At 31.7% G+C, this 13,601-nt stretch overlaps 1 protein-coding gene across 2 annotated transcripts in view; it reads right to left on the bottom strand.

Annotated features, from left to right (window-relative positions):
- The window catches only part of Dync2h1 (dynein cytoplasmic 2 heavy chain 1), a 334,173-nt gene that overhangs the window by 167,768 nt on the left and 152,804 nt on the right, over positions 1–13,601 (bottom strand). For both annotated transcript variants that reach the window (XM_026392460.2, XM_026392459.2), the window contains 4 exons: positions 7,733–7,896; positions 5,830–5,949; positions 5,198–5,332; positions 2,647–2,790 (listed from right to left, as the gene is read on the bottom strand). In XM_026392460.2, the coding sequence (XP_026248245.2) occupies positions 2,647–2,790; positions 5,198–5,332; positions 5,830–5,949; positions 7,733–7,896 (563 nt within the window). The remainder of the gene's footprint in view (positions 1–2,646; positions 2,791–5,197; positions 5,333–5,829; positions 5,950–7,732; positions 7,897–13,601) is intronic.

The raw sequence follows: 13,601 nt of genomic DNA, 5'->3' as shown, positions 1-13,601 counted from the left end.
TAGGATACATTTTGACATAATCATAAAAACATGGAATATAATTTGCTCTAATTCAGTCCCCAGTAAAAGACAAGCATAATTATCCTTAGTTTTATCTGCCAACACAGTGAATCAGAATAAAATCAATCATACGTTATGAATTAATTCTTATAGACCTTATTGGATTCTATATATTTTGTAAAATGTTTCCAAAAGCAAAATATTATAAATAGTTTGATTAAATGTAATGTTTAAAACATTTTTTTAAACCTAAAGACCAAAATCTAGTGTTTGTCCAAAGGAAATGAAAAATTTTTGAGACATGATCTATGACTGTGTAGAGAAATTTTTGCTAACAAAATCTATACCAAAGCACAAGGTCACTATTAAATGGAAATTTATTTCAAATTTGAATGTGAGAGCAACACTGAATGACATACATTAGTGGGAAAAAATTAATAACAGAATCATGATTGATAATCAAATAAAAAAGGATATATAAAACAATTCACTGATGGAAAAAATATCAAATGGTCCACACCAATGAAGATAAGGAATAGCTTTTCCTATTGGTCTCTGCTAAACACTCCCAGAATATAGTACAATGCCTGGAATGTCTGATATATATTTATAAGTTATAAGTAAGTCTGCAATAATGTTTATTAAATGAATAATCTTTCCCCTGAAAAAGAGATTTAAGTAAATTTACTTGACCATGAAATTGTGCTCCATTATTTAAGCAAAAGAAAAATTTATTCTCTTCCAAAAATATTATTTCAAAAGCATATGAACAGTACTTCCTAATTTAATCAAAAGAAAAGTTTATTTTCTTCTGTAAAATGTTTTTATTTTATAAACATTTTTATTTTTAAAATATTTTAAAAACATTAATATCATACTCATTCCAAGTATAAAAAGCAAGAAGATAATTTTGATGTAACTGGCTTTGCAAAAATATTTTAGAAATAAAAGAAGGCACATGTAGCACATGAAAAAGACTTTAGAACCTTAATATATAAGAATCAAGATCTTAAAACTCTACTATATAATTAACATAAAGAAAAATACACAAATGATATAAAAACATCATTCACTGAAGAAAAATGCAAATATCAAATAATATTATATTTGTTTTATAAGTGATATTTGCCTTACAAATGATCAAAGATTTACAAAAATAATGAAATAATTTTCAATTATTTAATCGAACAATTTTTAAAGATATAAAATACCTGTTGTTAAGATGTTGTTAACATGTTAAGAAAAAGTCCTCACTGAATCAGTTTAATACACCAATAATCATATATTTCTGAAGGATAATTAGTATTTGTCAAAAAGCTTACAAATGTGCATTTTTACCCCAACCAAGATGAAGTCTAGGAATTTAAGAAAACACTTGGTGGGTGGGGGTAAGAACCTATTAATGTCTACAGCTATTTTAAAACATAATCCCATAATTACTCAATATTCTTTCCATCAAATGGTGAAGTCTACTTCCTATTCTACTTGAATATGGGCAGGCTTGTGACTGTTTCAGCCAATACATGATAGCAGAAATAACACTAAGTTAAGGCTAGGTTATAAAAGGTTTCTACTTCATTCACTGGAATATGCCTTTGGTGCCCCAAGGTATAATACAACAAGTCCATCTACTCTGTGCTGTAAGGAAGTCAAACCTAGCACAGAGGCACTGCAGTAAGCAGTCCTACTTATCAAGTGCTCCCATCCCAGCCACCTGGGCAAGTGAAACCCCTCCCCACCACATCTTCAAGACATTTTAGCCTGAGGCCCCAGACATTGTAAAACAGAGACAAGCCATCCCTGTTCTATCCTGACAAAATTTCTGACATGAATATAAGAAAATGTTTTTAATAATATGATACTCCGCAGAGATAACCTATCACTTAAAAATATTGTGTAGTTATGTATTTATTTATTGACATGGAAGTTGCCCACAGTATACATTTTTTTTAATTACAGTGTGCTACTTTAAAACAATGTTATCCTTTATATATCTTTCCCTCCACTAGAATATAAGCTTCCTAAAGCAGTACATTACTGTGTACACATTATTAAGAACAATACTTTCATATTATAGTCTCAAACAAAGATGTATACTATGTAATGGGGTTATGTGGATAATTTCTTATTTTATGTTTTTATTAATTATTAGATTTTTTAATCATCATATTTTACTTATTAATTTATTCTAAAAACATAAATTGTTTCCATCAAAAGACTGTTACATTAGAACTGTTAAGAAAATAAGATGAAATTAAGAAACTGGTTTATTTTAGGGCTGGGGATGTGGCTCAAGAGGTAGCGCGCTTGCCTGATAAGCGTGCGGCCTGGGTTCGATCCTCAGCACCACATACCAACAAAGATGGTGTGTCCGCCAAATACTAAAAAATAAATATTAAAATTCTCTCTCTCTCTCTCTCTCTCTCTCTCTCTCTCTCTCTCTCTCTCTCTCTCCTTCTCCCTCTCTCTCTTTAAAAAAAGAAAAGAAAAAAAAAGAAACTGGCTTATTTTAAAAATATGTTGAAAGTAATACATGTGGTCTTCTGAAGCATAATTCTACATGTTTTATCAGAAAATTATTATTATAAATTAAGTACATAGTAAAGTGATTGGTCAAATTCAACCACAGGGCAACCAACAGCTTACCTGTTTGCTTTGCAGAGCTCGTTGAAAAAGTCGTAGAAAAGCAGCCAAACTAAAACGGTACATATTATTAATCTTAGACAAGTCAGAGATAATGAAGTACATCTTACTGGCACTCTCAGCCAGAGGGAGATAGGCATCCCGCTCCTGTGGAAAATTGGAGAAGGGGAAACACTTTAGTATAGTGCTTTACTGCCACCTACAGACCACTATGCACATGTCTAGCCACCATCTTAAATTTCCACACACATACAACAAATAAGAAATCAAATAAATTTGCAACTCAAAAAACAGCATTATTATTCCTATTTTTATGAAGTTGAGTACAATATACATCTTAGTCCATTCAGGCTGCTATAAAAAATACACTAAACTAGTTCTGCTTTTAAATAATAGAAATTAATTTCTCCCAGTTTGGGTGGCTGGAAAATTTGAGATTCTTAAGGCACTGGGAGATTTGGTGTTTAGTGAGACCCCATTTCCTGATTCATAGAAACAGTTGATTCTTGCTATGTCAAACAAGAAGGGGCAAATAAGTTCCTTCAGCTGTCTTTTATGAGGGCACTAATATCACCTAGGAGGGACCACCCTCATGACATAATCATCTGCCCATAGTCCCACCTCCTTATCCTATCACATTAGGAATTTAGGTTTTTACAAAAAAATGTTGGGGGAGACATTATTTCAAATACTTTTCTGCCCCTAAGATAACAGAGCTAAAAACAGTTCATATATTAGTCTTAATGAGGACCAAATGTACTTGGGGAAAGAGGGTAAGATAGAATAGTAAACAGTTAGGATCAGACAATAGAAAATGCAATTATACATTTTTTTAAAAAAATCTATTTAGGTAAGGTATGCAAGAGAGCATGGAACTACTAGGCTAGCAGAGAAAAGTTTAAACTATGAGACAAGTATGTGGGACATGTCAAGAAAAAAAAAACAGGAAAAGAAGATGACTGTAACAGGTTTGCACATCATCTAATAGCACAGCTTAATGTAAGCAGAGGAAGAGCAAATAATGATAAGAACCTTCACTCTGACAGAAAATAAAGAATGATAGAAATAGAAGGATCAATAAGATTAAATGATCTTAGAACTCTGAGGAGGTCCTCCATGTCATGATCAAAGCACTGGAATTAAAAATGTGATACTGGTAAAATTATGTGATACATAATTTTTTACTTTCTTACTTTCTTTTTTTAATATTTATTTTTTAGTTTTCGGTGGACACAACATCTTTATTTTATTTTCATGTGGTGTTGAGGATCGAACCCAGCGCCCCACATATGCCAGGCGAGCTCACTACCTCTTGAGCCACATCCCCAGCCCTCTTACTTTCTTTAAGTAAGAAAAGGCATACACAGTTCAAAATCCTTTTGGTAGAAACTGGCAATCACAACTGGGAATCTGCAAAGTTTAGACTTGGTAAGGAAAATAGGGTGATTAGATAGGAATCAGGCTATAAAATTTGCTCAACTTCTGGTTGCAACAGAGCTCTTTCCCAAGTGAAGAAAGCAGCAATAAAGAAGTGTAAAATTTATAAAAAATATTGAGGAAAAGCTTAAAAAGTCTCTAAGACAAATGGAAGATAATTAAAACCTATCAGTTGGAGCTCATGTCAGGTTAGAGCCTGGAAATTCATAAAAACATTTATTTCCAACAAAGATCAGTCACTAGAATGCAAGAAAGGAAAAGATATTGTACTGATGAAGGACTGAAACTTTGCTAAAGGAAACATCAAAAGAATAAAGTAAAAATAATTTAAAGCCATTGGTAAGAAAATGGTTCAGATCATCACATTGATGGGATACAGAATGACTAGGGAAAAAAATGTTTCTTAATGGAAATAACAGCTCATAACTCCAATAGTATTTTTAATTGGCTTTATCTTAAGAAAAGTCCTAAAAGTGTTGGGATCTGAAATGTCCCTTTAAAGCTCATTTGTTAAAGGTTAGGCACCCAGACCATGATACTATTGGGAAGTAGTAGAACCTTTAAAATGTGGGACCTCGTGGGAATTCTTAGAGAATTGAGGGAGTGTTTTCAAAGGGAATTATGGTATCCTGGTTCCTTCTTCCCGCTCTTCCTTCCTCTCCCTCTTCCCATAGCCATTAAGCAAACTGACCATGGCCTGAAACATCCAAAACTGTAAGCAAAATAAACCTTTTCTCTTTTTAAGTTCATTTATCTCACACATTTGTTACAGAAAAAAAGCTCACTTATACAATTGGCAAAGATGTTGCCTCCTAACGTTCATTTTTAATGTATTCATTTTCAATTTTAGTACAACATTATAGCTCTACCCTAGATAACATGTGAAAAATCAGTAGACCCCACCAGTGTATGTGGACCAGCAGTCTTTTTTCTCCATGAGCCCAACATCTTAACTGACTCTCTTCAATAAGAAGAATCAGACCCAAGGCTCTGATATTTATCTATGGCTTTCTTTCTTAGACATAATCATTACCCTCAAGTCCTGATCTGAATTTTCTATCATATTAACATAATTATTTAAGAAAACCTGATAGAAAATCACAGAGGAAATAATTACTTTATCAAGGGAAATCTGGAGTTTGTAAGATTCTTTAAGTGAGTCCTGAATAAGTGCACTACTTGCTTTTGTCTGATTCAAAGATACAATCAAATCCTTATTTTCCAAAATATTGCCTTGGGATGTGGCCAGTGTCTGTAGAAAAAATTAACAAAATAATACAAACATTGTTAGACATGTTAAAATAACCAATTAAAGGAAGCCCATATAACTGTCACTAATTTGATAATATTTATAGGAACTTGTTATTTTAAAAAAATTTAAATACTTTGGGTCATCCTATATCAAATAATATATTATTATATGATGTCATTATTATATCTAATAAAAAATAAAACTATAAATTCATGCCAACTTTTAATACTTTTTAAAATTCTGAACATATTATAAATAATGCAAGAAGGCAGTATAAAAAATTATTAATTGAATTTGCTTGTCTCAAATGTAATTCCTCAAGATCTTATATTCCAAAATCTATCTGCTTGTTTTCTGTTTGAATTTTGGCAATAGATATTTATTTTGAAAACAAAAACATTCTGAAAGTGCTACTCATTTTTTTTAAAGGCACTGTTATTTTTATTTATTAAAGAGAAAAAGCAATATAAAAAATATACTAAATAGCTCAATTTTACCTCTAAAAGAGATTCCTCAAGCTTGGCTAGCTGTATTTTCTTATCTTCTTCCTGTTGTAATAGTTTTGTTTTTTGTTCCTCTAAATCAGGTTTCTCATGTTGAATGGTTAAAGCCAAAAGCTAAGCGGGGGAAAAAAAGGAAGGGGGGCAAGGTAATCCTAACAATAAAGCATAAAACAAGAAAAAAAACTTCCTACACAGGCTTTGTATTGACCAAATCCTTCAAGTATTATGGTACTATGTTACCTCATTTCATTCTTTTTAATTAAACATGAAACACTTTCACAATTATATATCTGATGAAAAAGTTATTAGATAAATAGTTAAATTGATCAATAAAATGCTTAATAGTGTAAGAGAGCTGTAGGAAATTATAGTAATTAACAAATCAATAAGTAATATTTAGTTCTAAAGTTAGATTTTTTAAAACTATGGAATAGTCATCTATTGATAAGTAGTTACATCAAAAAAATAACAAGATATATTACTTAAAATATTGAGATATAACTTCACATCTACAAGGACAGCTTCTACTAAAGAGACAACTAATATGAATTAGCAAGAATATGGAGAAAATGGAACGATCCTACATTGTTGGTAGAAAGTAAAATGGTGAGTTTGCTCCTCAAACTCTTAAGCACAGCTACTTGCACTTCCACTAACAATCCATTGAATGATACACTTTGAACTGGTAATTGTATGGTATGTGAATTTTATTTGCTAAAACTGTTATCTGTTAAGCTGGTAAAAAATATGTGGGCATGGTGGTACATTCCTATAATCCCAGCACCTCAGGAGGCTAAGACAGGAGGATGGTAAATTCACAACCAGCCTCAGCAACTTAGTGAGGCCCTTAGCAACTTAGCCAGACCCTGTATCATAAAAATTTTTTAAAAGAGGTAGGAATATGGCTCAGGGATTAAGTACCCATGGGGTTCAAATCCCAGTACCAAAAAAACAAAAAAAGCAGCTTAAATTGCTAACTTTGAATATTAATACAGCCAATGACACCAGTATAAAATATGTAATTGAAAATCTGCTGTACAAGCATCTTTCCTTATTTCTTAAGTCTACATAGCACCTTTTATCGATTACCTTGAGAGCTTTTAGATGGAAGGGAGTAATTGTGTCAATTAATTCTGCCAAGTTTAGAGTGATTGTTAAAACGTTTTATCTGTCAGAATTATTATCAACTCAGTCAAAAGATACGTTCATATAAATGTATTCAGTGAGTCCTATGGTATAGTAAGAAAATAATATTTTGAAAAAAGTTTTAAAAACTGCAATAAAGAAAAATTTATAGCAAATACACATTCGCATGAATCAAACAAGAGAAAAATCACTATTGTTAGATGAATAAAACAAAAATATTCAAGAAATCAACATCTTATCTTTCAAGAGCAAAAAAAATGAGTGAATATATAAATAAAAGCCTGGACATAAAAAATCATTTTGAAATTCACACAAAAACCATAAAATTTAATGGCACATACACAGATAAACTGAATTTTAAAAATGCAAAGATTGTGATTTTAAAAATATTGGCTCAGGTATCAACAACCCTCAATTATCTGAATATGTCAATTAACTGCATCTTCCATGTATTTCAATTTTCCAATTTAAAAAAATCAAGCAAACTACAAACTATTCATCTCTCAAAATCTACCATATCTGACAGAAATAAGACTATAAAATTAGAGTTATGTTGCATCAGCTTCAAATATACAATATACAATACAGATGATAAATAAGCCTGACTACTTTACTTGCAAAACTGTTTTCAAAATCATAAGTTTAAATACTAATCAGCTTAATACAATATCTTTCTATTCACAATGTCTAATAAATATACAGATACAAAAAACTCTAACATAAATATATTATGACTATTGTCTTTACATACCTGCCCTCTTAATCCACTTCTTGTTGTAGTAAAATTAACCTCAGTAACAATAGAAGCTGCATCTGGTGGAATAAAAGGATTTGGGTTTCTTGTTGATAGAAAAAGGCGGAATTCTTCATTGTAGTCAATAATCTTGTCACCTATTTGTACCACATAACGTGGTCCTGTTTAAAAAAAAAAAACACAAATGCAGTTAACTGCCCTGAATATTTTGTATATCACTATATAATACTTAAAAATATAATTTTCAAATACTCACAACGTTATTATAGGCTTTTAAACATAGTCTAAAGGACAGCAAAGCTTAGGCTATCCAAGGAACTATTAGAATGAAAGACCTGTTAATAAGCAAGAGTGAATAATTTATTTCGATGATCCTGGAACGCTGAAGTATTAAAGGAATATCTGCTTATATTTAGTATGGTTTCAATATTAACTACATCTTTTGTATTTCAGATTTTTCTGAAATAGTAGATTATAGATTACAAAAATAAAAACTCAATTATATGTTATTCTCTATTTCTAATTCATTTATAAAGAAGTTTATTATACTAGTATTATGTTGTAATACATGAAAATGGAATGATAAAATCTAGGAAAATATCAAGATATAAGTAAATGCAAATATATCTACTATCAACTAAATAAAAAGGCAATCTACAGATTGAAAAATATTTGCAAACAATTTATCAGAAAAATCAAGATATCAAAACTTATAAAAATTCTTATAATTTAATAGCAGAAAAAATAAATAATCCAATTAAAAATGGGCAAAGAACCTGAATAGACATTTGTACAAAGAAATAAGAATGTCCAGCAGATAAATGAAAAGATTCAATATTCAACATCACTACTCATTAGGGAAATGCAAATTAAAACTGTAAAATATCATACACTCATGATATGTGTGTTATCAGGAAGACAAGAGATAACAAATGTTGCTAAGGTTATGGAAAAAAGAAAACATTTGGTAGAACTGTAGATTGATATTCTGGAAAATATAACTATTATATGACAAGGAATCCCTCTTCTGAATAGATACCCAAATGAAATGAAACTACCACCTCACAAAGGTATCTGAAATGCTGTGTTCACTGCAGCATTATTCACATAGCCATGATACAGAAACACCAAAGTGCCCATCATTGGCAAGATGGATAAAGAAAATATGATACAGAAACATACAATGGAATATTATTCATCCACAAAAATAAGGTGATCCTGCAATTTGCCACAATACAGATGAGCCTGGAGAGTATTATCTTCAGTGAAATAAGCCAAACAACGAGGAAAAAAAATTATTGCACAATCTCTCCTAACACATGACAGCTAAAAAAAAATAAAGAAAAATTCCATAAACACAGAGATAGAAAATAAAACAGTAAAAAAAAAATTAAAAAGAAAAGAAAACAGTGGGTACCAAAGGAAGAAGTGGTGGGAGGAAATGGGAAGATGCAACTCAAAGGATGCAAAGTAGCACATATGTGCAATAATTACATCTAGATACTTAATACACCAATATGAGAACTAGAGTAAATAAAATTATATAGTATTCAGCATTTTTGCTGAGTAAATTTTAGTTGCTCTCACAACACACAAAAAAAGGATAACTAAAGAGGATGGATATGTTAACATGCTTCATATCATAGCCATTTTACTACCTATATGTATCTTACATAATATTTTATACCTTAGATAAACACAATAAAGTTTATTTTTATAAAAGATGAACATAACTTGAAAATAAAAGAATGGAAAAGTATATACCATGTAAGCACTAGCTTGAAACTTAGTGTAACATTCCAGTAACAGACGCTAAAACAGATGCTTCTATATGTAAAGAAGGGAATATCTTTATGATAAAAAACATAATTGAATAAAAAGATATTACATTTCAAAGCATGTATATGCAAAATATACAATAGAGTTCCAAAATATTTAAAGTAAAGCTTTTTAAGCTTTCAGAACTAAAAGAAAAATAGACACATTAAAAATAATACAGACTTTAAGGCATTTACCTCAAGACATGATAAAACAAACAGAAAAAAAATAAAAACAGCAAGTATATGGAAGATCTGAATACCACATAAAACTTGATTTAACTGGCCTGAAATAAAAATTAAATCAAATAGGAGTCAAATTTTCATTATTTTTAAGCATGCCTGGAATATTTATTAAAGGTAACCAAATGACAAGTCAAAAAGGAGGCATCAAAAGAATCCCTCCAAATTAAAATGCTTTCGAATAAGTTCCCTGATCACAATGGAGATAAGTTGGATATAAAGACAAAACAACAACAACAACAAAAATATCCAACTACCGGGAAATTAAACAACAAAATGTTAAATGATTTATAAATCAAAGAAGAAATCAAAACACAAGACATGAAGCTAAATAAGGACTTGGTGGAAAATTTATAGATATACATTAGGAAAAGGAAAAGACTATCACTATTTTGCTTTTCCATCTCAGGAACCAAAATAAATAAATAAATCCAAGGAAAATAATAGAAATGAATAATAAAGGACAAAACTCCATTTTAAAATATAATGAAAAAAATCAAAATTAATATTTGGTATTCTAAAGATTATTAAAACTGATAAACCCTTATGAAGACTGATCAAGAAAAACTTAGAAAGATCAACCTAAGAACAAAAGGAAGCCTCATTACAAATACATTACAAATTTAAAAGATATGATAATATTATCTAAAAATATGCACCAATACATTTGGCAATTTGGAGTAAATGAAAAAATACCTTTAAAAAAGTACACAGCCTAGAGTTTTAAGATGACGGAATAGAGAAGGTTGTTTTTCTAGCTGCTCTGTGACATTAAACCAAAAAAGCAGATAGGCAGCTTCTCAGCAAAGTAGGTAACCAAAAAAGGGAGGAGAGACTTTATTAGAATTTAATAAAGATCAGGGACTCAGGAGGTTGGATATTGTAAGAAAAAATACCCAGTGTCATAGCCACTGCTGCTATCTGGAGTACCCAGCCAGATGAGTCCCTCCACAAGCAAAGTGGAGGGAGGGACAGGGGACTAAAAGAAACTCTCATTTTTAAGAGGCCTAAGGTGTGTCTGGGTACAGAGAACTTAAAGATCAAAGACACTGCCCAACTAAACTGAACAGCATGCTGCACAATATCTTTGTACAGGAAAGAAGCTCCCATATTTCCAGGCTGCCTGAGGAGGACAGAGGAAGAAACCATTCTTTAGCAATGGCATGGGGCTGGCAGCTGAGGAAGCCAATTCCTGTAAAGTCTGTCCCAAAATACAGGCCCAATAAACACACACTGCAAGACAAAGAGTATACCTAAGTGACCGGAAAAATTTCAGTCATAGACAGAGGATTATACAGGAGACTACTGGTCATGGAAATCCACCCAGCACTACCCCTCGCCCTCCAACCCAGCTGTTTGCAGGACTGGCTGGAAGAGACACACCTGGCTGAGAATTTGAAAGGACGGGGGTGGGAGAGATTAAGTTAGGAGACTGAACCCCAGACTGGGTAGTAGCGGGGCAGCAAGAGACATAATTGACTAAGAATTGGCTTCTCAAACATAAGAGTGAAAGCCAGGGGAGACACCTGGGGTGCAGACTTTCAGTGCCCACTGGCAGTGGCTGGGCCTTGGTGGTGCATTGATTTAAAGTATCTAGACCAATTAGCATCCAGCAAAGAGCCAGGAGACCACCTAAGTCTAAATGCTGCCTCTAGGAATTCCAACTACAGAATTACCTCTCACCCCATTGACCCCCAACCAACACGCTGAGAGGGAAAACTGAGAATCGAGACACAATTCTTTAACTTTTCATGGAGATTTTTTTTCTTTTCTATAATTGTGACCTTAGACATTTATACATATTCATATTGGTTTTATTTCTCATTTCTAGAATTTTTGAAGCCAATTATTTTTCATTATTCAATATTTTGCAGACTAGTATATTTGAATAGTATATTTTAATTTTTATTTGTAGTCTTTATTTTTTTAATGTTTACTTTATATAGATATATTTTTTCTCACATATCTGTTTCCCTTGATTCTCTTTCTCTCTTTTCTTCTCCTAATAGCCAATCTCTATTATTCTCTTTCAATCCTTCTTTAGTTTTTTACTTTTATTTTCTTTCCTCCTCCCTATAATTATCACATCCTACATCATTTCTGTTCTCTCCCAGTTGACCATTCAAAATTATAAAATATTTTGCAAACTTAACTGTTTTTACTATGGGCAATAACTGATCTTATCATTTCTGTTTATTGTGACAATTAGCATTTTAGATGTCATGGTAGAAACTATTTGATTTAAGCTGTACATTGTTTGCATTGATTGTTGTTATTAATTGTCTCCCCTAAACAGTGAGGTACTGGAAACCTTCAGGGACACTACAAGTCAACAGAATAAAAACTCTACTACCTCAGATACATACTTCTAGATAGGTAAACACACAAATAATATGAAAAAGCAAGGGAACAAATCACCCAAACAAAACAAGATACTTAAATAACAGAATCTGATGACACCATGGTGGAAGAAATGTCAGAGAAGGAATTTAGAATGTGCATAGTCAAACGCAATCTACAAAGTAAAGAACAATACAGGGAGTAAAATCAGAAAGAAAATAGAGAAAGTGAAAGATTACTTCAATAAAGAGGATTTGAGGGAAAAACAGAAATCCTTGAAATAAATAAATCAACAAACCAAATTAAGAATTCAAATGGAAAGCATCACTAACAGACTAGATTACTTGGAAGACAGTACTTCAGGCAATGAAGACAAAATATATAATCTCAAAAGCAGAGTTGACCATAGAGAAAAGATGTTAAGAGACCATGAACAGAACTTCTAAGAAATATAGGATGACCTGATAAGGACAATTTAAGATTTATCAGGATAGATGAAGGCTTGAAGATACAAAGAAAAGGAATGTACAATCTTTTCAAAGAAATATCAGAAAATTTCATGAACCTAAAGAATGAAATGGAAAATCAAATACAGGAGGCTTACATGCCCTCAAATATACAAAATTACAATGGAACTATACCAAGACACATTATTATGAAAATATCCAACACAGAATAAGGATAGAAAAACAGCTGATGATATTTAGGGAAAAACCAGCATGGCTCTCAGTTGATTTCTCAGCCCAGACCCTCAAAGCTAGGAGGTCTTGGAAGGTATAGCAAGCTTCAAAATGGATGCCAGCCAAGAATATTGTAGCCAGCAAAATTCAACTTCAGAATTGACGATGAAAAAAAACCTTCCAAGATAAACAAAGGTTAAGAGAATGCACAACTAAAAAGCCGGCACTACAAAACACATTCAATAAAATATTTCATGAAGAACAAATGAAAAATGAAAGTAAAAGCCAGCAAAGGGAAGAACTACACTAGAATAGTCAATCAAAAGAGAAACTAATTCAAAGTAAAAACCAGAAATAAATCAAAATGACAGGGAGTAAATCATTTTTCAATAATAACATGGGATGTATGTAATGGCCTAAACTCATCAATCAAAAGACATAGTCTGGCAGATCTGGATTAAAACCAAGACTCAATAATATGCTATCTTCAAGAGACTTGCCTCATAGGTAAAGACATCCACAGAATGAAGTTAAAAGAATGGGGAAAAAAATATCATTCACAAGGATCTCTCTCATAAACAAGCAGAATTTTCAACCCTTATATCAGACGAAGTGGACTTAAAGCTGAAGTTAATCAGAAGGGACAAAAAAGGCCATTTCATATTGCTTAAGAGAACTATCAACAAGACCTAACAATCTTAAATAGTTATGCCCCAAACAATGGAGCATCCATGTACATCAAACAAACCCTTCTCAATTCCAAGAATCAAATAGACCAAAGCACAA

Source organism: Urocitellus parryii, chromosome 4, assembly GCF_045843805.1.
Source record: "Urocitellus parryii isolate mUroPar1 chromosome 4, mUroPar1.hap1, whole genome shotgun sequence".
In the NCBI taxonomy this organism is placed as follows: Eukaryota; Metazoa; Chordata; class Mammalia; order Rodentia; family Sciuridae; genus Urocitellus; species Urocitellus parryii.
Note: the sequence above shows the minus strand (reverse complement) of the source record. Positions and strands in the feature narration are given on the sequence as shown.